Source organism: Pan troglodytes, chromosome 2 (assembly GCF_028858775.2).
Source record: "Pan troglodytes isolate AG18354 chromosome 2, NHGRI_mPanTro3-v2.0_pri, whole genome shotgun sequence".
In the NCBI taxonomy this organism is placed as follows: Eukaryota; Metazoa; Chordata; class Mammalia; order Primates; family Hominidae; genus Pan; species Pan troglodytes.
The window spans coordinates 16,594,271-16,617,660 of record NC_086015.1 but is presented as its reverse complement, the minus strand read 5'-3'; the positions used below and the strand labels follow the sequence as shown (position 1 = coordinate 16,617,660).

The 23,390-nt window shown below is 42.8% G+C and overlaps 1 protein-coding gene across 17 annotated transcripts in view; it reads left to right on the top strand.

Moving 5' to 3' along the window:
• The window catches only part of RAF1 (Raf-1 proto-oncogene, serine/threonine kinase), an 80,412-nt gene that overhangs the window by 55,505 nt on the left and 1,517 nt on the right, over nt 1-23,390 (top strand). For 9 of the 17 annotated variants that reach the window (XM_054681493.2, XM_516289.8, XM_016940496.3 and 6 more), the window contains 10 exons: nt 2,186-2,284; nt 4,250-4,403; nt 8,116-8,143; nt 8,252-8,379; nt 8,724-8,841; nt 16,726-16,810; nt 17,527-17,703; nt 20,877-20,923; nt 22,710-22,828; nt 23,258-23,389. In XM_054681493.2, coding sequence (XP_054537468.1) covers nt 2,186-2,284; nt 4,250-4,403; nt 8,116-8,143; nt 8,252-8,379; nt 8,724-8,841; nt 16,726-16,810; nt 17,527-17,703; nt 20,877-20,923; nt 22,710-22,828; nt 23,258-23,389 — 1,087 coding nt within the window. The remainder of the gene's footprint in view (nt 1-2,185; nt 2,285-4,249; nt 4,404-8,115; nt 8,144-8,251; nt 8,380-8,723; nt 8,842-16,725; nt 16,811-17,526; nt 17,704-20,876; nt 20,924-22,709; nt 22,829-23,257; nt 23,390) is intronic. The other 8 variants (XM_063806612.1, XM_009444922.4, XM_009444920.4 and 5 more) reach the window with 1 other exon arrangement.

Sequence of the window (23,390 nt, the reverse complement as noted above, 5' to 3'; positions counted from 1 at the left end):
GGAGCAAAAGGATATGAAAACAAGAAGATTTTTTGCTTTTCTCTCTTAATAGTATTATCTACTAGGGTTGCTAGTAGACACTGCTCTGTATTTTGTTGAATATGCTGAATGAGCCTTTGACATTGAGAAGGAGCAGAAAGCACGGTTGATGCTATTTTCTTCACTTCAAACTGGAGAAAACTTAGTTGTTTGGACTTAAAATTGTTTGAATATAAAATCTTGAAAGATTCTTGTTTCTTTCAGGAGACAATATATTTCATATAGATAAAATGTTATTAAAGAATTTAAAGTTTATATTAAAAGTACATGGTCCAAACTGCCTTTTAAAAACTGTAACTAGGTATATGAAAAGTTTAAAGTTTTGTCCTTTTTTGACAGTACTAGAGAAACCAAGGGAGTGTTATTATTAGACCATGATGAAAATGTTTTTGCTTTCATGGTCACTTACGTATTGATTTTGTGATGAGAGCTTGAGTAGCACAAATGGCACAAATTTATCTTATTTTTGTCCCCCACCTTTTTTTTTTTTTTTTTTGGAGACGAGTCTCTTTATGTCATTAGGCTGGAGTACAGTGGCATGATCTCGGCTCACTGCAACCTCTGCCTCCCAGGTTCAAGTGATTCTCCTGCCTCAGCCTCCCGAGTAGCTCAGACTACAGGCACACACCACCACGCCCAGCTAATTTTTGTAGTTTTAGTAGAGATGAGGTTTCACCATCTTGGCCAGGATGGTCTCGATCTCTTGACCTCATGATCTGCCCACCTCGGCCTCCCAAAGTGCTGGGATTACAGGCATGAGCCACCACGCCCAGCCTTTTTTTTTTTTTTTTTTTTTTTTTTTAAAGACAGGGTTTCGCTCTGTCTCCCACAGTGGAGTGCAGTGGCATGATCACAGCTCACTGTAGCCTCGACCTCTCGGGTTCAAGTAATCCTCCTACCTCAGCCTCCTGAGTAGCTGGGACTACAAGTGTATGCCATCATGCCTAGCTAATTTTTGTATTTTTTCTAGAGACGGGGTTTCAGCATGTTGCCCAGGCTGGTCTCGAACTCCTGAGCTCAAGCAATCTGTCCGCCTTGGCCTTCCAAAGTGTTGTGGTTACAGGTGTGAGCCACCGCATCCGGCGGCACAAGCTTTTGAGTCTAACAGACATATGTCAAAATCTCAGTGTTGTCATTAACCATAACCACATCTGAGTTTTCGTTCATGCATCTGAATAAAGGGGATATTACCTTCCTTGCATTGTTCTTATGAGGCTTGCTGACATAACCTGTGAAATTACTAAGCACAAGTGCCCACCTCATGGAAAAAAGGTGCCTAATTACTCACTTTTCTGTGATTTATTCCTTCTATTTTAGTCTTTTATCTATGTATTTTCAAGATGGAATGTTTCCAGAGAAGCTGTGTGTGACATAGTTTGTGAAATGTTATACTGTAGTTTGAAAAATATTATTTTGATATAGCTAGACACAGGACCAGTATTTCCTAGAAATGCACACTGGGCCGGGCGCGGTGGCTCACGCCTGTAATCCCAGCACTTTGGGAGGCCGAGGCAGGTGAATCACCTGAGGTCAGGAGTTCGAGACCAGCCTGGCCAACATAGTGAAACCCCGTCTCTGCTAAAAATACAAAAACTGGGGGAAGGGATAGCATTAGGAGAGACACCTAATGTCAAATGACAAGTTACTGGGTGCAGCACACCAACATGGCACATGTATACCTATGTAACAAACCTGCATGTTGTGCACATGTACCCTAAAACTTAAAGTATAATTAAAAAAAAATACGAAAATTAGCTGGGCATGGTGGTGTGTGCCTGTAATCCCAGCTACTCGGGAGGCTGAGGCAGGAGAACCCGGGAGATGGAGGTTGCAGTGAGCCGCCATTACGCCTCTGCACTCCAGCCTGGGCGACAGAGTGAGACTCCATCTTAAAAAAAAAGAGAAAAAGCACACAGGAGCCTGTATGTTTATTGGCAGGTCAGTATTATTCACATTCAATAATCATTCAAATCCAGTTATTTGGAATATTGTTCCCTTTATTCTAGGTAATGTAAAACAGTTGAGGAAAATGTGACTGGGAAAAGTTCAGTTTTAGTAGCTCTGAGTTTGCAAAAGCAAGGCATGCTGATTGTCTCTGTAAGATTACTGCAAGCCTAAAAACCAGTCTTTCCCTGCTTTTGTTTAGATTGTTTCCAAATTCCACTATTGGTGATAGTGGAGTCCCAGCACTACCTTCTTTGACTATGCGTCGTATGCGAGAGTCTGTTTCCAGGATGCCTGTTAGGTAATTTTTTACCTATAGCTTTTCTTTTAGAAAGTTATTTGGGGTGGTGGGGTTGGAAGCTTGAAGACAAAAAATAAGAGTTTCTTCGCATTCCCTCCTCTCTATGTGGAAACCCCTTGCTGCTTCTGTAGAACTTGATACTTGTGGTACAGCAAAATGTAGAAATTTCTGTTTATGGACCTGTAGGTCTTACATTCTGGAAAGTGACTTTGACTGTAGCTTCTTCTGTTATCATAGCATATTCCTTAATATGTCATTACATTTTAAAGAGCTTGAGATTCTGCTTTCCTCAGTATGTACTGAGTTCAACCTCAATGGAAAGGGTCCTAAAACTTAATACAGTGATTTGATAAAAATAAAACCCTTAACTTTGAAATGCATGTTGTGGCCGATGCATTTGCTAAAACCATGTATTTAAATAGACTAGTGTCTTTAAAAACATTTAATTAGATTTTCAGCATAAATATTGTTTCTCATGTGTCTCTGAGTTTGCATATAACTTGTCTTTACTCTGTTTTCCAGCTTTATAATCAGTTTTGTTGCGTTCACCTACTGCTCAGTGTTAACACACATGAATTTGAAACCTAAAGTAAAATCTACATCCAAAATATCTTACTTTAGGCCAGGCACGGTAGCTCACACCTGTAATCCCAGCACTTTGGGAGGCCGAGGCAGATGGACCACTTGAGGTCAGGAGTTCCAGACTAGCCTGGCCAACATGGTGAAACCCCATCTCTACTAAAAATACAAAAAACTGGGTGGGTGTGGTGATATGTGCCTTTTGGCCCAGGTACTTGGGAGGCTGAAGCAGGAGAATCTTGAACGTGGTAGGCAGTGAGCTGAGATGGCACCACTGCACTCCAGCCTTGGTGACAGAGCAAGACTCTGTCTCCAAAAAAAAAATATATTATGTATGTGTGTGTGTGTGTGTGTGTGTGTGTATATATATATATATATATATATAAAAATACACACATACATACATACACACACACACACATATAATGTGTAATCAGATAATGTTTAATGTGAAAATACTATGGAAATATTAAACGCAGCATATCTTAGAATAAGGAATTTGCATATATCTGGATATATATTTCTGTATGGCTTTTATTTTTCTTGATAATTTGAAAAGCAAATCTGACCAAGAGTTTGTAGTTACCTCTGAAGATTAGAAGAAACCAGGCCTCTGAAGCCATAAAACAGAGGATTATGTGGGAAGGCATTTTTTCAAGACAATAGAACAATTTCCCTTAGAAAAGCTGGCCTTTTTCCCTTTAATTCATACATGGGTGTTACCTGAATCTGAACAAACCTCAAACGAATCTTTAGAGCAAATAATGAAAATGTTATACCTCTTAATGCATGTTCCCAGTTTGGTTGGTGGGGGTTGGTGGTGACTGGAAGAGGCCAGTGGTTAATTTCACATTTAGGTATTTCCATCTAAAAACTGAATTCCCATTTATTTACTTTGTTTGCTGGTTGTAGCAGGAAAGGACAAACAGAGGGTAAAATCCTGGCCTTTTTACAGACATGCTCAGCACGTCTACTTATCTGTTTAAATAAATTCTCAAATTTAGTCTCTAAACTGGGCGTGTTCCAACTAGCTTAATAGGTGGTAGCGTGGTTGTCAAATGTTAATCTGTTCTTTCCTGGAGATGTTGTAAAAATGTGGAGTATTCGAGTGGTGCTTTATTTAAAAAAAGAAAACTTATAATGCACCCTCCTTTTCATTGAATTCCCAATACATATATTATTTCCTGTTCCAAATTTTGTATGCAAAAGCACCTAGACTTAAGATAATTTTTAGATGTCACATATTTGAAAGAATCAAACATTTTGTCAAAGGTTGTACAGGTAGAGTTTGCCCTTAAGCATCTTACTTAGTCAAATATGTACTTGAAAGACTTCACCAGTATGAAAGCCTAAGTGCCAATCATGGAATTTTCTTTCTCCTCCTAGTTCTCAGCACAGATATTCTACACCTCACGCCTTCACCTTTAACACCTCCAGTCCCTCATCTGAAGGTTCCCTCTCCCAGAGGCAGAGGTCGACGTCCACACCTAATGTCCACATGGTCAGCACCACCCTGCCTGTGGACAGCAGGATGATTGAGGTAATAGGGCACCTTGGGGGTGGTAATGTCAGTCAATTAATGGGGTGAGGTTGATATTTATTTCAGAGTTTTGGGTTTCAGATCTGATCAAGGAATGTTGCAACACTTTCTCAGGTCTCTGGACTTTCAGTTTATTTTATATCCATAATATCTTCAGACTGGCTGAATAGTCTGGTTAGTATATCATTCAACTGGAGAACTAAAACTTCCTGAGAAAATGTTAACATTTGAACTCTTCCCATTATCAGATTTGAATAGGCTATTAATGAACAAGTGTCTAAGATATTTAAAGAGCAGTTTAGTTTTGGTGTGGGACAGAAAATAACAGTGATGGAGAACTACAGATTCTCTGGAAGACTTTTGTGATTTTATTTAGAAATAAAAGGGTGGAGTCCTAGGACTTTAATAAGCAGGTGTTTGGGGAGATGTCAAAGTGCCCAAAGCTAGTGTTTTTGAACTGCTTTTTCTTTTCTTGGCTTTTTGGTTATGTCCTGTTGGTTTAATTTGCTTTCTGCTTCATCTTTAATAACAACTGAATACACTTAAATACTTCCTTTGTTCTTTATTCTTCTTTATTTCTCATTGCTTTGGACTAGAATAACAACCTGAGTGCTTCTCCCAGGGCGTGGTCCAGACGATTTTGTTTGAGGGGAAGAGTAGGTATTTTTCTTCATGCCTTTGCTTTCTTGTAATTAACAGGATTGCTAAAATTGTCAGACAGCAGACTACCAAAAATGAAATAGTTGCTAAGTTAAATGTATATTTCTTGTCACTTGTTTCCATGTTTTCTTTTTCTTTCTTTCTTTAAAAAATTTTTTTTGGCAGTAGAGTATATAGAATTAAAAAAAAAGTTGTATGTGGTATTGATGATAGGTGAAATGAATTTCTGAAGTTAGGCCAGGCATGACGGTGTATGTCTGTTGTCCCAGCTACTCCAGAGGCTAAGGCAGGAGGATCACTGGAGCCCAGAAGTTCTAGGCTGTAGGGAGCTACAATTGTGCCTGTGAATAGCCATTGCACTCCAACTGGGGCAACATAATAAGAATCCACCTTAAAAACAAACAAAAAATGTTAAGTTAGATTTTGAGGCCAAGGGCATTAAAAAGTTTTTTTTTAAATCAATTCCAACCAAAGACTAATGTTAGACTTACTTAGTTGGTGCTCACAGCATTGGTATTCTGTTTATATATTAGTAACCAAATGTGTTTTTGGTTGATAAACCCTAGAATAAATATTCTTTATTGAAAGCTTATCAGAGACAACTATGCTCTCTCTCATCATGTAGACACCTGCTGCCTTAGGCACAGTTTATCTCATTCAGACCTCAAATCACTTTCAACATAATTGTCCTGCCACTATTGTGAGGAGATCATATATAAGCTATAAATTTTATTATTTTGACTTTATCATTATGATTAGTCCTGATAATACAATAATATACCAGTTACTGCTACTTCTATTAAATGGTTTGTTCCTCTGTGAACACTGTAATACTTATAGGGAACAGTAAAGGTCAGAATTGGCTGGGTGGGAAGATCACTTGCGACCAGGAGTTCAAGACCTACCTGGGCTATATGTAGCAAAACCCCACCTCTACAAAAAAAAATACAAAAATTAGCTGGGCTTGGTGGTGTGCACCTGCAGTCCTAGTTACTCAGGAGGCTTGGGCAGGAGGATTACTTGAGCCCAGGAGTTTGAGGTTGTAGTGAGCTGTCTATGATTGTGTCAAGTAAGAATTTTTGAGTTTTTATTATAAAAGAATTAGCACAATTGTTGTGCCTAATCATTTTTTACTTTAGAAGCAGCGTAAATTTTGATTCCTGTTAATTTAATCACATATAAGTCAGCATTTTTAAAGTAGACTAATTGTTGCTTTATTCAAATTATTTGTGGGTCTCAAATTATTCATAGTTCTCTTGAGTATTTAGACTCCAGGAACAATAGGAAAATTCTTTCTAGAATAAATTGATCCAACTATAGAAATTAGCACAGAATAAAATATGGGATATTTAATCGATACAGGGAAGAAAATTACCATAACATTAAGGAAAATATTCTGCTACATAGGAATATAATTGTGGTTAATAAAAATAAATTGTGCTTTGCTTTAAAAACAAAGAACAGCTTAGTTGGATAATGAAACTACAGCTGCCGATTTCTATTGAAATCCACATTATTTTTTGCCAGTGTTTTGCCCACCTGGCAGTTATCCTGCTGTACTTAAAGACACACATTCCTGGACTTCCCACATTCCCCTCCAAAACATGCTCAGTCAATCCTGGGTTGGGGATTAGGGGTGGATCTTCATTCTTCTTTCCAGAGTCAGAATCACTCTCCAGGTAATTCTGAAGACTAGCTAGTTTTGGGAACCAGAACTAGGCTTTCTTGTTAAATTCCGAATTATGTTTTGGGAGCAGGGGAACAGCTTGGTTTGATTCTTTTTATCTAATTATATAATTAGATATATAATTTTATCTTTTTCTATAATTGAGTGGGAGCATTCTAGTAATAGTTGTGTGGAACAAGTATCTTGTCTGTACTGTGGTTACACAAAGAGAATAGTAGGACTTCCCCCCAAAAATGTCCTTTTTTAGGATATGGGGGCCAAGTGGTTTTATATTATTCTATTATACTGTTCTATTCCAAGCGATGCATTTTAGATTGGGGTTTAGGTCTCATGGAGGCCTCTGCAATTTAAACTATTTTCCAAACAGTTTCTAATAAATTCTAAAGATAGCCTTTGCTTTCTCCCATGAGGAGAATGTAACCGATTTCCAAATTTACCCATAAGGCAGTGTTTTGTGGTGAAAGAGCTGAGGGCTGAGATCCATATATGATGGTTTCTGGTTCTGTTTCTGCCACCTACTGGTTCTGCCAAGTGACCCTGCCAAGTCTCTCTACCTGTTCAGATGTGTTTTCTTATATGTAAAATGTAGGTTTTGAACTTGGATTTGTGGTCTTTCCAGCTTTCTGTGATTTTAGGCTTGGATAAAGTATATAGGCTGCTTACCTTTTTCAAATCCAACTTCTAGTCAATTTAGCCTAACTCCTTGTGGAGTAAGAGTGAGCTTCCCCCAGAATCCACCTCCCCACCCTGGCTTTTTAAAAAAGTTTTGAGCCTCAGTGGAACAAGAATCCCAATCTTTGGAAGGGTCTCAGCTGAGAGTAACTTTGCTAGCTTCCCTTGAAAGAGTATGTTTGTTGTGTACATTGCTTTCTTTTGAGAAAAAGAATGTGGTTTTCATTATATATGAAAAACTAATACCAGGCTTGGCACGGTGGCTCACGCCTGTAATGCCAGCACTTTGGGAGGCCGAGGCGAGAGGATCACCTCAGGTCAGGAGTTCAAGACGAGCCTGGCCAACACGGCGAAGCCCTGTCTCTACTAAAAATGCAAAAATTAGCCGGGCGTGCTGGTGCACACCTGTAATCCCAGCTACTCGGGAGACTGAGGCAGGAGAATTGCTTGAACCTGGGAGGTGGAATATTAAATCCTTCTAATATTTAATGAAAAATCAGCCTTGGAGATACTGGCCACTGATATTTGCTGAATTTAATCAAGGAACGTTGATTAGAGTATGTTTAGGATTTCTATGGTTTTTAGAGGTTTTATAATCTATTTTGTTCTTGCACATCCTCCTCCTCTCTTTTCCGTCCCCCAGAGAAAATCTTTTGTGTGTAGGAGTTGACCAGCTTTCCTTTTCTGTTTCAGGATGCAATTCGAAGTCACAGCGAATCAGGTACTTTTCCATAGTCATTTAGCCAACAATAATGGGCTTTTTTTCTTTATGCGGTGTATCTTCTGTTGGCTTATCCTTGTGTGGCTTCTGTTTGTCTTGTCTATTAAGCCTCACCTTCAGCCCTGTCCAGTAGTCCCAACAATCTGAGCCCAACAGGCTGGTCACAGCCGAAAACCCCCGTGCCAGCACAAAGAGAGCGGGCACCAGTATCTGGGACCCAGGAGAAAAACAAAATTGTGAGTATAGACAACAGTACCTCCTGCCAATTAGGGTTCAGTAAGAAAAACCTCGTTGGAAATTAGAATACTTTAAACTTATTTTGGGAGAAGATTCTAATAAAATACATTCAATGAAGGAGATTATAAATGTCACTGTCATTTTTGGCACACTTGCATCAGACAGTTTGCCAGTGCTATAACTAAAATGGTATTTCTCAAAAGACAAAAATTGGAAGTATGGTTAATATGTTTATCTTTAAAAGATATGGAAACAGATGACATGGGTTGATCCTTTGATGCCCTCATTATCAAAAGATTATTACCATTGCATGGAGTATAATAATGATCTCTACTTGTTTCAGAGGCCTCGTGGACAGAGAGATTCAAGCTATTATTGGGAAATAGAAGCCAGTGAAGTGATGCTGTCCACTCGGATTGGGTCAGGCTCTTTTGGAACTGTTTATAAGGGTAAATGGCACGGTAAGCTTGGGGCCCTCCCTTTACTAACTGCAGGGCTTTGGTGTGAAGTCAAGTTTCAGCCCAGGGGGCCAGGAGGAGGAGAGGACTGAGTGCTCCTGGGCTTATAGCAGTACTCTGCCTTACATACTTGATTGTACCTGAAGATTGAACTTAATTCTTTTTAGACTAAGTTCTTATAAAGCTCCCAGGATAATTAGAAATTAGTGAATAAGACTTGAGCCCTATAATCAAATGTCAGGAGTACTTCTCCTTTAAACTGATTAAATACAGTCTGCACATGGGTCATGCTTGGAAGCTCCTTAAGTGAGCAAGAGTCTGCTGCTATGGAGGGAGCATGGGTTCTAGAAACTTTAAGCTGGAAAGGACCTTAGAGATTGAAATGGGGACTGATTTGCCCATGGTCATGCAGTTAGGCATAGGAAAGCTGGAAATCTCCTGAAGTAACTTCTCTTTGTCCTGCCCTAGGATTAGTTGTGGGTGTCCCTATCAAACAGGGAAGGCATTGACTTAATTCTTGAACCTATGTGGAATATTAGTGTTCTGATTTTAATGGAAACACTTTGTCACTTGGAAGAAAGGTACTGTTTAACTTATGTAGTTACAGCTTGTGTATTTTGGCAACACTGAACATTTTGGCAACATACTTAGCATTTCTCTGTTAGGTTTTTAATGCCTCTGGCTTTAGGACTTTGGGAAATAATAGGTATTTCCTTGAAAATGCTGCATGTTCCCAAAAAGTCATCTCTTCTAAATTCAGATTACAATAAAGCAAAAATCACAGAGTCCCTTGGTGCCTATACTACTTTGGATGACACTGGAATTATCTTTAGAGATAAATGTGCAAAGATTGAGAGAAGTTAAAAGCATCAAATGAATGGAGTATTAAAATTCAAGGTACTGAAAATATCAAACACCTCCAGTTTTGAGTACTTGGTGGTTTTTTTTTTTTTTTTTTTTTTTGAGATAGATTCTTGCTCTGTTGCCCAGGCTGGAGTACAGTGGCACAATCACAGCTCACTGCAGCCTCCAACTCTTGGGCTCAAACAGTCCTCCTTCCTAAGCCTCCCAAGTAGCTGGGACCACAGGTGAATGCCCAGCTAATTTGTTTTACCTTTTGTAGAGACAAGGTCTCACTATGTTGCCCAGGCTGGTCTCCAACTCCTGGACTCAAGCAGTCCTCTTGGGTCTCTCAAAATGCTGGGATTACAGGCATGAGCCACTGTGCCCAGCCTTACCATGTGCTCGTTAATGCATGGTTTTTACCACTTGTAATTAATCATCTGACCAATTTCTAGTTCCTTAAGAGGATTGGCACCCGACTGAACATTTGTAAAGTACATGTGGAATGATTCCTTTTCCTTTGAAAATTGCATCTGGCTGGGCAGGGTGGCTCACGCCTGTCATCCCAGCCCTTTGGGAGGCTGAGGCAGGCAGAACACTTGAGCCTAGGAGTTCAAGAACAGCTTGGGCAACATCGTGAAACCCCATCTCTACCAAAAATTAGGTAGATGTGATGGCACTCGCCTGTAGTCCCAGCTGCTTGGAAGGCTGAGGCAGGAAGATTGCTTGAGCTCAGGAGGGGAATGTTGTAGTGAGCTGAATACAGTGAGTACACACTACTGTACTCCAGCCCGGGTGAAAGGGCAAGACCCTGTCTCAGAAAAAAAAAAAAAAAAAAGAAAATTGCATCTAGTATGTACTACTGGGCTGTCTCCTGGGTCCCAGAGAAATGATACTGTTGTAGAATATTTATTTATATGTATTTAGAGACAAGATCTGGCTCTGTTGCCCAGGCTGGAGTAGTGGCACAATCTTGGCTTACTGCCGTCTCTGCCTCCTGGGCTCAAGCTAGCCATCCTCCTGCCTCAGCCTCCCAAGTAGCTAGGACTACAGGCACATGCCACCACACCCGGCTAATTTTTGTATTTTTTGTAGAGATGGGGTTTCGCCATGTTTCCTAGACTGGTCTCGAAATCATGAGCTCAAGCGATCCGCCTGCCTCGGCCTCCCAAAGTACTGGGATTGCAGGTGTGAGCCACTGTGCTCAGCCAGTTGCAGAATATTTTAGATGGCATAAATATCTCCAGGATTCCTTAGGAAAGAAGAACACAAGCACTTTGTGGGATAGAGCACTTACTTGTGTCTGAGATAACAAGGCTGCTAGTAGTTGTAGGAGGCAGAGCAATGGATATTGCATTTATTGCTTCTGTTAGCATTAGAACATTTTTATATCACATTTTAAAAGCCCCAGCTAAAAGCCAGCGGATGAAGTTTTAAGTTGTACCCAAGTTTAATTTTCCTCTGGTTGCGCACTTTCATTTGGGGATTCATAATTTTTCAAGGCATTGGTACGTGGTACTGCTTCTGAGCTTTGTCTTCTCTCAATAGAGTGAGCTTTCAAACTGTGATAAAGATTATTTGTTACAGTGTTACTTCCATAAAGACTGCTATTAGAATGTAGATAACTTGTTTTTAAGATTCTAGGTTTTTTAGGCCAGTCGCGGTGGCTCACGCCTGTAATCCCAGCACTTTGGGAGGCCGAGGTGGGTGGATCATGAGGTCAGTAGATTGAGACCATCCTGGCTAACACGGTGAAACCCCGTCTCTACTAAAAATACAACAAATGAGCCGGGCATGGGGGTGGGCGCCTGTAGTCCCAGCTACTTTGGAGGCTGAGGCAGGAGAATGGCGTGAACCCGGGAGGCAGAGCTTACAGTGAGCCAAGATCGTGCCACTCCACTTCAGCCTGGGTGACAGAGCGAGACTCCGTCTCAAAAAAAAAAAGATTCTAGGTTTTTTAAGTCAGAAAGTCTCAAAAGTCAGAGGAGTGAGGAGCAGTGGACTTTTATGCCATGCTTTCAGAAAGCAAGCTCTGGTCTATGAATGAAGAAGAAAAATGAGTGGTCCAGGAAACATAACTTCTAGATTGTTTTGTGCAATACTTTTTTCCCCCATATTCTGGTTCCTGTATACAGTATATCTGTTCAGTATCTTAAAAATTACAACTGTTTTCATGATTTTGATTGAAGATTTTTTTAAGTCAGCCCACCCACTTATGGAAGTAAAGCAGAAAGGGTCTCAAAGCAACTCAGAAGCCTCAGGTGCATGATTTAAAATTCAACATATTTATTTAAAGCAGCATCTGTCAGGCCCAAAGCTCACAACCTCCTTTTGGGCATTAAATTTGGCATCAAGGCTGGGTGCGGTGGCTCATGCCTGTAATCCCAGCACTTTGGGAGGCCAAGGCAGGCAGATCATTTGAGGTCAGGAGTTCAAGACCAGCCTGACCGACATGGTGAAACCCTGTCTCTACTAAAAATAAAAAAATTAGCCGGGTGTGATGGCATGCGCCTGTAATCCCAGCTACTTAGGAGGCTAAGGCAGGAGAATTGCTTGAACCCAGGAGGCGAGGTTGCAGTGAGCCAAGATCACACCACAGCACTCCAGCCTGGGCGACAGAATGAGACTCTCAAAAAAAAAAAAGAAAAAGAAAAAGAAAAATTCTTTCTCTAGGCCAGGTGTGGTGGTTCACACCTGTAATCCCTAGCACTTTGGGAGGCTGAGGTGGGAGGATCACTTTAGCCCAGGAGATCGAGACCAGCCTGGACAACATAGTGAGACCCTGTCTCTACAAAAAAAACACAATTAGCTGAACATGGTGCTGTGTGTCTGTTGTCCCTGCTACTCGAGAAACAGAGGCAGGAGGATCACTTGAGCCTGGGAGATAGAGGCTGCAGTGAGCCGTGATAACACCACTGCACTCCAGCCTGGGCAACAGAACAAGACCCTGTGTCCAAAAAAAAAGAAACTTAAGGAGTTTATATTCTAGTGGAGACAGTAAACAGGAAAAGTAGAATATATAGTATGCTGTAATTGCTAAGGAGAAAAATGGAGGAAAGGAGATATGGAGTGGCAGTCCCAGTTCAATGTTTTTAATAGGTTGGTCAGGGAGGAATCTGCCAAGAAAGTGGCATTTGCATGGAGGGCGAGGGTGGGTGGTGCAGATATCTAGGGAAGCAGTAACATCAAGTGCAAAGTGGACCACTCACCTGGCCTGCTCAAAGAACTCAAGGAGATCTTATGGCTTCATTTAGAGTGAGTGAGAGGTATACTAATAGGAGTGAGGTCCAGTGGTAGGGTGTTTTAGGGTCCTGTAAAGACTATCATTTGGGTTAAATGGGATCTGGGGTTGTAGGAGACCTTTAGGAGGTTTGGCAAGCCTTTGTTTGAAAATGAGTGTGATGAGAGAGCTCATTATCTGTCTGAGAGCCCATTCTAACTCCAGGTAGTTCCTACTAGTAGAAAATAGTTTGATTGGGTGCAGTGGCCCACATCTATAACCCCAACACTTTAGGAGGCTGAGGTGGGAGAATCACTTGAAGTCAGGAATTTGAGACCAGCCTGGGCAACATGAGACCCTTGTCTCTACAAAAAATTTTAAAAATTAGGTGGGCGTGGTGATGCACACCTGTATTGTAGTCCCAGTTACTTGGGAGGCTGAGGTGGGAGGATCCCTTGAGCCCAGGAGTTTGAGGCTGCAGTGAGCCGTGATGGTGCTGCTGCACTCCAGCCTCAGTGACAGAGCAAGAGCCAGAGTGGGGCGAGGGGAGGGCATGGAATAGTTCTTTATTAGAGTTGAAATCCGTTTTCCTATAATGTTTGCTCATTGATCCTAGCAGACTGAATGAATCCCTTTCATGGCAGTCCTTGGGTTATTTATATGTAAATGAGGGGAATGCTGCAGTATAGAACATTCCTTCTGGATTTCATAAGAAATTGCAAATAATCTGTTACCATAACTGTGTTAACGAGAGCTGGCTGGCAGATGGATCCCTGCAAGTACCATGGGCACTGTCTTTGGTTGACCCTGTTCAGTCTTCCCATCAGTGACTTAATCAGAGGTGTGCTATGTATTTGCATAGTAGTGAGGATTTAGAAAAGCGAGAAGAGTTCAACTGGCTAGGATGATGGAAAAAAGAAAAGATCAACTTTTAACAGAGATAAGTCATATTCATTGTTCCAAAAAGTAGAACTGGAGGGGGAAGATGTGGCTTAATGATAACGTGTGTAGAAACTGCTAAGGAAGTTCACCCGACTGCAAGGTCAGAGTAAGTCACTGCGTGGGCTTGGCTCTGAATTCTGAGGTTATATTACTGATTAGGGCCAGAACAGGTGACACCAAAGGGTGGGTTCAGTGACAACTAGAGCATGCCCAGAGGAGAGCTATAAGAAAGGGAGTGGACTACAAAACGAGGTCCATGAAATAGGAAGGTCCTTAGAAGCAGTTCCCCCTGAGCGATCATCCAGCATCTCCCAAGCCACATGCCTGAACCCCTAGCCCTGTCCTGTCCCCTCCCGTTAAAGGCTCTGCCCTTTTCTGGGTCCTGGAGCCTGGGTCATAGCGTTGGCCATTTTCCCAGCACTTCCACTCAGTTGACTGCCTCATTGGGTCAGTTTACCTTCACAGGATTTCTTATCTTCATCCCTTCTTTCTGAGTCCCCACAGTCAACCATTCTGCTTGTACCTTTCCTGAGCTATTGCAGCAGATTCCTCTCTGGCCTCCCTCTTTCTCTCCTACAGGTGTCCAAATCCTACCCTAGAGTTTACTAAACACAGCTCAGGTTTCTCTCATCCGCCTCACCTCACCTTTATTTCTGATGTGCCCAGTCTGAAACATTCTCTGTCCTATTTACTAAAATCCTTCCCTTGGTTTATAGCCCATTTCCTTCAGAAAACCTTTCTGTATTCTCTTTGAAAAGAGATTTACTTAGGCACCTGTAGTCCCAGCTACTTGGAAGGCTGAGGTTGGAAGATTGCTTGAGCCCAGGAGTTTGAGGCCAGCCTGGGCAACATAGTGAGGCCCCATCTCTAAAAAAGAAAAAAAAAAAAAAAGGATTTACTCCCCCATCTTGGGGAACTCCCCTTCTGTTCCAGCACTCCTGTCTTGGCTCCAACTGTACCAGAATGGACACTTATGCAAATGATTGTTGTCCTCCTACTCAGGGCTGGTTATACACGTTTCCCATATGGTGTCCCATATGGATCCATTTTTCTAGATAGAAGGTAGCTCCAAACATAGTGTGGATCTCTCCCATCCAGTCAACAGCACCTTCACCGGCAGCCCATGGCAAACACATGTGCAGGTTAACTGGATGAGAGCCACTTTGGAGGCTGCTGTTAAAACATGGGGAGTCGTTGAAACTTTAGATGATAAAACCAGAGATCACAGAGAGACAGTTTGGGCCTATCGTGAGGACCATCTCTCTACCAATTTTCTTCCCAAAAATGAAATGGGGAGGGCTGGGTGGGGTGGCTCACGCTTGTAATCCCAGCACTCCAGGAGGCCGAGGCAGGCAGATCATTTGAGGTCAGGAGTTTGAGACCAGCCTGGGCAACATGGTGAAACCCCATCTCCATCCAAAAATACAAAAATTAGTTGGGCATGGTGGAGCATGCCTGTAATCCCAACTACTCGGGAGGCTGAGGCAGGAGAATCGCTTGTGGAGGTTGCAGTGAGCCAAGATTGTGCCACTGCATTCCAGCCTAGGTGACAGAGCGAGTCTCCATCTCAAAAAAAAAAAAGGAAGGAGGAAGGCTCCAACAGAGAGGCCCCAGAAACACTTTTGAAAGTGGCTTTTGGCCAGGCACGGTGGCTCATGCCTGTAATCCCAGCACTTTGGGAGGCTGAGGTGGGAGGCCTCACAAGGTCAGGAGATCGAGACCATCCTGGCTAACATGGTGAAACCCCGTCTCTACTAAAAACACACACAAAAAATTAGCCAGACGTGGTGGCGGGTGCCTGTAGTCCCAGCTACTCGGGAGGCTGAGGCAGGAGAATGGCGTGAACCTGGGAGGTAGAGGTTGCAGTGAGCCGAGATCACGCCACTGCACTCCAGCCTGGGTGACTGAGCGAGACTCTGTCTCAAAAAAAAAAAAAGAAAGAAAGTGGCTTTTAAATTTATAGCACTCTAAAGTGGAATGGATCCCTGGATGTGTCTAAAGTTATATCAAGAGGCTGGTTTTACAGTGCTTGACAATCAGTTGTCAGTATTATAGGTAGAATAGCAATTGGAGTCAGACTGGGGTTTTGATCCTGGCTGCAGCGTTCTTTGTTTTTTGGCTGTATGACCTTGGGCAAGTGACTAAACTTCTCAGCTTGTTGTCTGTGAAGATAAATTATTTACGTCAGAGGGCAGCTGTGAGGATTAAAAGAGATAAAAGTATACACAGTGCCAGGATTCAGTATTATTAGAATTACTTTTTGATGGTATTGAAGGCAGAGAAGCTTAATTTCAATATATATCTCTGAATTTTTACTAGGGACCATCTTAGGTCTCACTGAAATGTGGATTCAGAGTTCAGCCTCAATAGTTGCTAAATGGCCTGCTTCCTTACACCAGCATCCAGCCCCAGTCATTCTGTATTTGCCAGGCCATTCATATCTGTGCACTGATTTCATCCCCACAGGACAAGGTGTTGACCTGTCACACATGACCTCACCTCTGTGGCTTGCCAGGGTTGGTGTGAATAGTTTAACCAAGGCTATCGAAGGCCTAACTGTAGCGATAGCAGTTAACCTATGTAACTTTTTTGAGTCATTTAAATTATGTAGAGATTGGACCTGTAATCCCAGCACTTTGGGAGGCCAAGGTGGGAGGATTGCTTAAGCCCTGGAGGTCAAGGCTGCAATGTGCCATTGCACTCTAGCCTAGACAACAGAGTGAGACCCTGTCTCAAAAAAAAAAAAAAATTGGAAATTTGTCGTATCTGTGTAGGTATGTGATTCTTTGGATAAATGATTCACTGTATCTTCCTCAAAACTAGGTTATTTGAAAGACTAAGATCATTCAACTGATTGCACTGACTGCCAACTAATTTTGCAGGAGATGTTGCAGTAAAGATCCTAAAGGTTGTCAACCCAACCCCAGAGCAATTCCAGGCCTTCAGGAATGAGGTGGCTGTTCTGCGGTGAGTAGAAAGCTGGTGGTCCAGTCCCTCTGGAGTGCTGGAGTGGGGAGTACAAGGACTGTAGAGTTAGTGGACTGTGCCGCAGGTTGGGACGGGCAGGCAGTTAGGACTCACTGTGGAGTTCCTGTGGTTGGATGCTCCTCCCTTGAGAGCAAAGGGATGTTTCCTTTAGTTTATGTGGTTGTCAAGCCTTTCGAAGAGCCCCTTTTTAGGAGAATACCCTCCTCTGGGCACAGTAAACTCAATAGCCCGATTTCTGTCTCTGGGTTTTGGTTTGAGGTGGGCAGAAATAGGCCCTATTTTTACCTTTATTTCCCAGAACCCTTTTTTTTTATAGCTGAGTTGCCTTATTTTAGACTTCAGAACAGTCAGCTTTCCAATCTTTCAGTCACTATTTAGACTTGTAGGAATAAGTCATATAATGGAGACTTCTACAAGGAGTCCTTGTGACCTCCACAGGAGGGTCATGGAGTGTACATTGATGAAAGAGAATGTCCTCTCTGTAAGCAAGGCTGGCACTGAACTGATGGCCCAGTGAACTAATGGTGGGCTTCTGTTTGCTCAGAATGCCACCCGGGTTATCAGCCGTGCCATGTGTTTGTTTTTGGGACTGGGGGTGGTGTCGAGAGCACAGAACCCACAGTCCACGGGAAAGCACAGTAGACCTCCCTGAGCACTTTCCTCCTCCCTCTCCTCTCTTCCCCTCCCCTCCCCAGCAAAACACGGCATGTGAACATTCTGCTTTTCATGGGGTACATGACAAAGGACAACCTGGCAATTGTGACCCAGTGGTGCGAGGGCAGCAGCCTCTACAAACACCTGCATGTCCAGGAGACCAAGTTTCAGATGTTCCAGCTAATTGACATTGCCCGGCAGACGGCTCAGGGAATGGAGTGAGTAGATGGTCTGATGCCTCTCTGGGACCCAGGCATCAAATTTGTCCCTAAATTGGAACCAGGATCAGGAAAAGCCTTCTAGTCCATTAAGCGATTCTGTGATATCTTTGCACAAGCCTCTGGCCTGGGCTGGAGGGGCCAATTATCAGGAATGAGTTGTTCAGGTTCCAGCTGGGTGGGGTGGCTCACACCTGTAATCCCAGCACTTTGGGAGGCCAAGGCCAGTGGATCACTTGAGGCCAGTAGTTTTGAGACCAGCCTTGCCAATATGGCAAAACCCTGTTTCTACTGAAAATACAAGAATGAACCAGGCCTGGTGGCACATGCCTATAATCCCAGCTACTCAGGAGCTGGGACAGGAGAATCGCTTGAACATGGAAGGCAGAGGTTGCGGTGAGCTAAGATCACATTACTGCACTCCAGCCTGGGCTGCAGAGCGAGACTCTGTCTCAAAAAAAAAAAAAAAAGAGAAGTTCAGGTTCCTCCTTGGGACTGAACTTCCCCCTTGGGGCTTAGATTCGGGCTCTGCCTGCTACCCTGGCTTTATCAGAAACCTGAGAATATAGTGGGGTGCATGTACCTTCTGCTTGGACAGCTGTGGCAATGCCTTCTGCTCAGCTGTCTGAGGCATGGCTGTCCCACATGAGGGTTTAAGCAGATGTCGTTTTTGGGATAATTTTTTTTTTTTAATTAAAAACTTTTTCCTGGCCAGGCACGGTGGCTCATGCCCATAATCCCAGCACTTTGGGAGGCTGAGGCGGGTGGATCACGAGGCCAGGAGTTCGAGACCAGCCTGGCCAATGTGGTGAAATCTCATCTCTACTAAAAATACAAAAATTAGCTGGTTGTGGTGGCAGGCGCTTGTAATCCCAGCTACTCGGGAGGCTGAGGCAGAAGAATCACTTCAACCCAGGAGGCGGAGGTTGCAGTGAGTGGAGATTGTGCCATTGCACTCTAGCCTGGGTGACAGAGCCAGACTCCATCTGAAAAAAAAAAAAAAAACACACACACAAAAAAAAACACACTTTTTTCCTTAGAGACACAGGTTCTCACTCTGTCACCTATGCTAGAGTGCAGCGGCGCAATCATAGCTCACTGCATCCTTGAACTCCTGGGCTCCAGCTATCCTCTTGGCTCAGTCTCATAGGTTGCTGGGACTGCAGGCACATGCTACTGTGCCCAGCTAATTTTCGTGTATTTTGTAGAGTCGGAGGTCTCACTATGTTGCCCAGGCTGGTCTCAAACTGGACTCAAGTGATCCTCCCACCTTTCCTGGCCAGCCTAGGGTAGTGCTTCTCAAACTTCTCCTCTGAAGTAGAGGAGCTCCTCGTACCCCTAGACATCTGGGAGTTACTAAGCTATAGCTGTGCTTGCAAGTCCTACATAAATTCTCACACTGTCTTTAAAATTCATATGGAAGTTGCCTTCTGTGTATTTTAAGAAATGGAATGACTTTTCAGAAAAATTGAGATATAATTCATACATCATAAAATTCCCCCTTTTAAAATGTACACCTACCTCAGTGTTTTTCTGGTATTGAGTTGTGCAGCCACCACCACTATCTAATTTTAGAACATTTTCATTATCCCGGAAAGAAACACATGCCCATTGTATTAGTCTGTTTGGGTTGCTCTAAAGGAAGACCTAAGGGTGGGTAATTTATAAAGAAAAGAGGTTTATTTGACTCGGGGTTCTGCAGACTGTACAAAAAGCATGACACCAGCATCTGTGTCTGGTGAGGCCCTCAGGAAGCTTTCACTCATGGCAGAAGGCAAGGGGAGCCACGTGTGATGTGGTGAGAGAAAGGAGCAAGAGAGAGAGCATGGAGGGAGGTCCCAGACTCTTTATTAACCAGGTTTCATGTGAGCTAATAGTGTGTGAACTCACTCGTTACTGCAGGGAGGGCACCGAGCTGTTTGTGAGGAATCCATCCCCATGACCCAAACACCTGCCACTTAGGTCCCACCTCCAACACTGGGGATCACGTTTCAACTTGAGATTTGGAGTGGACAGATATCCAAACGATATACCCATTAGCGGTTACCCAATACCTCCCACCCACTTGCAGTCTACTTTCTGTTTCTATGGATTTTGCCTACTTTATAGTTCAATATAAATGGAATCATGTAAGATATAATATAGTCAGGTAACATATAATGATGTTTCGGTCAATGACCACATATAGGAAGGTGGTCCCACAAGATTATAATACTGTATTTTTACTATGCCTTTTCTATGTTTGGCTATGTTTAGAGACACAAATACTCACCATGTTACAACCAGCTACAGTATTCAGTACACTGAGGGCCATACAGTTTTGTAGCCTAAGTGCAACAGGCTATACCATTTAGCCAGGGTGTGTAGAAGGCTGTACCTTCTTGGTTTGTGTGAATACACTTTATGATGTGTGCATGATGACAAGTTGGCTAACAACACATTTCTCAGAAGGTATCCCTGCCGTTAAGTGATGCTTGGCTGTATATAATACATAAGATATGGTATTGTATGCCTGGGCTCTTAGACCTAGCATAGTATTTTCAAGGTTAATGTGTAGCATGTGTCACTACTTCATTCCTTTCTGTGTCTGAGTAACATTCCATTGTATGGATATGCCACATTATTCATTCATCATTTATGGACATTGGGTTATCAGAATTACTTTAGAGTAAAACTGATGCTTGAAGAAGTGTCAGCAGTGGTCAGGCGCCAGGGGCCCATTGCCTGTAATCCGAGCATTTTGGAGGCCAACATGGGAGGATCACTTGAGCCCAGGAGTCAAGACCAGCTTGGGCAACAGTGCAAGACCCTGTATCTACCCAAAAAAAAAAAAAAAAAAAGGCGGCGTGGTGGCACATGCCTGTGGTCCCAGCTACTGGGAGGTGGGAGGATCACTTGAGCCCAGGAGGTTAAGGCTGCAGTAAGCTATTGACTGCACTCCAGTCTCCAAAAAAAAAAAAAAAAAAAAAAAAAGGTGTAAGCATGTTTGTGCTGTGGCCTCACCTTCAGGTAAGCAGTGATGTGAACCAGGCTGAACAGCACAGGGTCTATCCCTGTGTGTAACACTCCTTGGAGCCAGGCCTTCAGTGGCTTTACTTCTTAGCTGTAGTTTAAAACTGCTTTCTACCCATGCCCCTCAAACTTATTTTTAATAATTTCTTTTCCCTTCACAGCTATTTGCATGCAAAGAACATCATCCATAGAGACATGAAATCCAACAGTATCCTTTGGTTGTTGAGTTCATTTGACTGCTCAGTTCTAAATTTAGGGAAACAGAAGGGAGGCTTTCTATCACAAGTGGCTCTCGGTGCCAGGGGATATCTTTTTAAGGAAAGAGGCAGAGGACAGGAAAACAGAAAAGTCAGAAAATTAGTAGGCTTGGCCTGTCCCTCAGCAGCTTATGCCTCACCTGGACTGATGAGAGCGATGTTTAGGTTAGGTTCCTTTCTGAGTTTATCTCAGCAAAAGTGATTTGGAGAGATTTCCGTAAGCTTGAAATAGGCATAATTTTATCACACTATTAGTAAATGTAACCTGAGGGGGATTGGGCTTTTGTCTTAAGTTTATTTCTAGTTTGTGGCCAGTGTGTGTATGTCTATCTGCTTGTTATGTGGATAGCAAGTAGCTACAAGCCAAATGTTGAAAGGTTTCCAAAATCACTAATTAAAATGGTCTTTCTTGACTGGGCGTGATGGCTCACACCTATAATCCCAGCACTTTGGGAGGCTGAGGCAGGTGGATCACTTGAGGCTAGGAGTTTGAGACTTGCCTGGCCAATGTGGTGAAACCCCATCTCTAAATTTAAAAATTAGCTGAGTGTGGTGGCACGTACCTATAATCCCAGCTACTCAGGAGGCTGAGGCACGAGAATTGCTTGAACCTGGGAGGCAGAGGTTGCAGTGAGCTGAGATCACGCCACTGCACTCCAGCCTTGGGGACAGAGCAAGGCTGTGTCTCAAAAAAATAAATAAATAAAATGGTCTTTCTCAAAGGTACATAAGTGGGTTCTTCAGAAGTCACTATTAGGAGAGGGGTTGTTTTTATAGAAGAGTAAATGAAGAAAGGTATTTTTAATGCTGTGAGGCGTGAAATTTAACAATTTTGAATCTGCCACCCTCCACCAGCCTTTCCTTGTGAAAGAAAGATGGCATTACAACCCACGTTTTGCCTCTTGAGCAGTGAGAGGCATGATAGTTGTGTTGGATTATGGGACATGGCCTATTTTAGGTACATGTCTGAGGTGTGGAACACCTTTCAATGGTGGGGTTTTTAGCAGCCAAACATTATACCATGAAAGCAGACACCACAGATTTAAGGAGGTGTGAATTCCTGGGCACCAACATCACAAGTTACTTTGTGTGTGTTTTGTTTTTTAATTTTTTGTTCTTTTTAAATTTTTTTTTCCTCACAAGTTAGACTTAAACTGTATGACTTCTTTACCCAGAAGCGAGCCGACTTCAGTTCTCATTTTGAAGTCACTGAGTGGTACCGATTCTAGTGAGGAATTTCTTACTACAACATTGAACACTCAGTAAGGGATTTGCTATTTTGTTAACCACTCAAGTTTCAGATGGTGATTTGAGGGCACAATACAGGTAGAAACGCCTGTAAGCTGTCAGGCCATCCTTGGCCCTCTGGGGAGCACTGGAGTGTGGCCTCTGCTCATCCTGTTAGGGTTTCAAGTACCTGTATTATGTGGAAAGGTCACAAGGCCAGGGACCCAGCACCTAGATGTGCAAATGGGGAGAAGAAGCAGGGAAGAAACGCTGGCTTGCTTTTGGCTAGGGCCAAATAATCTGGCGCATTGACCAATCCCTGCCTGTCTTCTGGAAGAAGGTGCATTTCAAAAGCACTTTAAAGAACTTCAGAAACCTTAGGAAGTTCAGTGCAGAGAGGCTGTGACAGAGGTAAGGTGGAGAGATTACCGTGTTATAAAGAACTTTGGGATGTTTTTCAAAATTAACCTGACCATTCTTTTGAAACCAGAGTCCTTAACAAGCATTGAGATATATTTCTCCATGAAGGCTTAACAGTGAAAATTGGAGATTTTGGTTTGGCAACAGTAAAGTCACGCTGGAGTGGTTCTCAGCAGGTTGAACAACCTACTGGCTCTGTCCTCTGGATGGTGAGAATCTGGGCTCCCACCAGCAGTCTCTGGTATAGGGCAAAAGGAATGCCTTGGAGATTTATGTGCAAACTTAAAAGCGTTTCTGTACATTTCCCCGAAATCCACATGACCCCTAGTGACAGCCAGCCTCAGGGCTAATTGTAGATTTTCTTGAGGAAGCTGTTGATCAGAACCACTGTGAAGCTTAGTGTGGAGAGGAGTTAATAAGCTGGGTGACAGAAATGCTGGGTCTTGGTCCTTTAAAGACAAGGATTCCTGAGCTGTTTTAACCAGTGCCTGAGTTGGAGTCCTTTGGGGGAAAAGCTATGTGGGGACTGAAGAATGGACTCATTCATAACTAATGAAAGGGACAGCCTGGCCCCTAGATGTCTGTGAGGCCTGTCATATGGTGATAAATGCACTTTTGTCATATGGTGATACATGTAGGCCCCAGAGGTGATCCGAATGCAGGATAACAACCCATTCAGTTTCCAGTCGGATGTCTACTCCTATGGCATCGTATTGTATGAACTGATGACGGGGGAGCTTCCTTATTCTCACATCAACAACCGAGATCAGG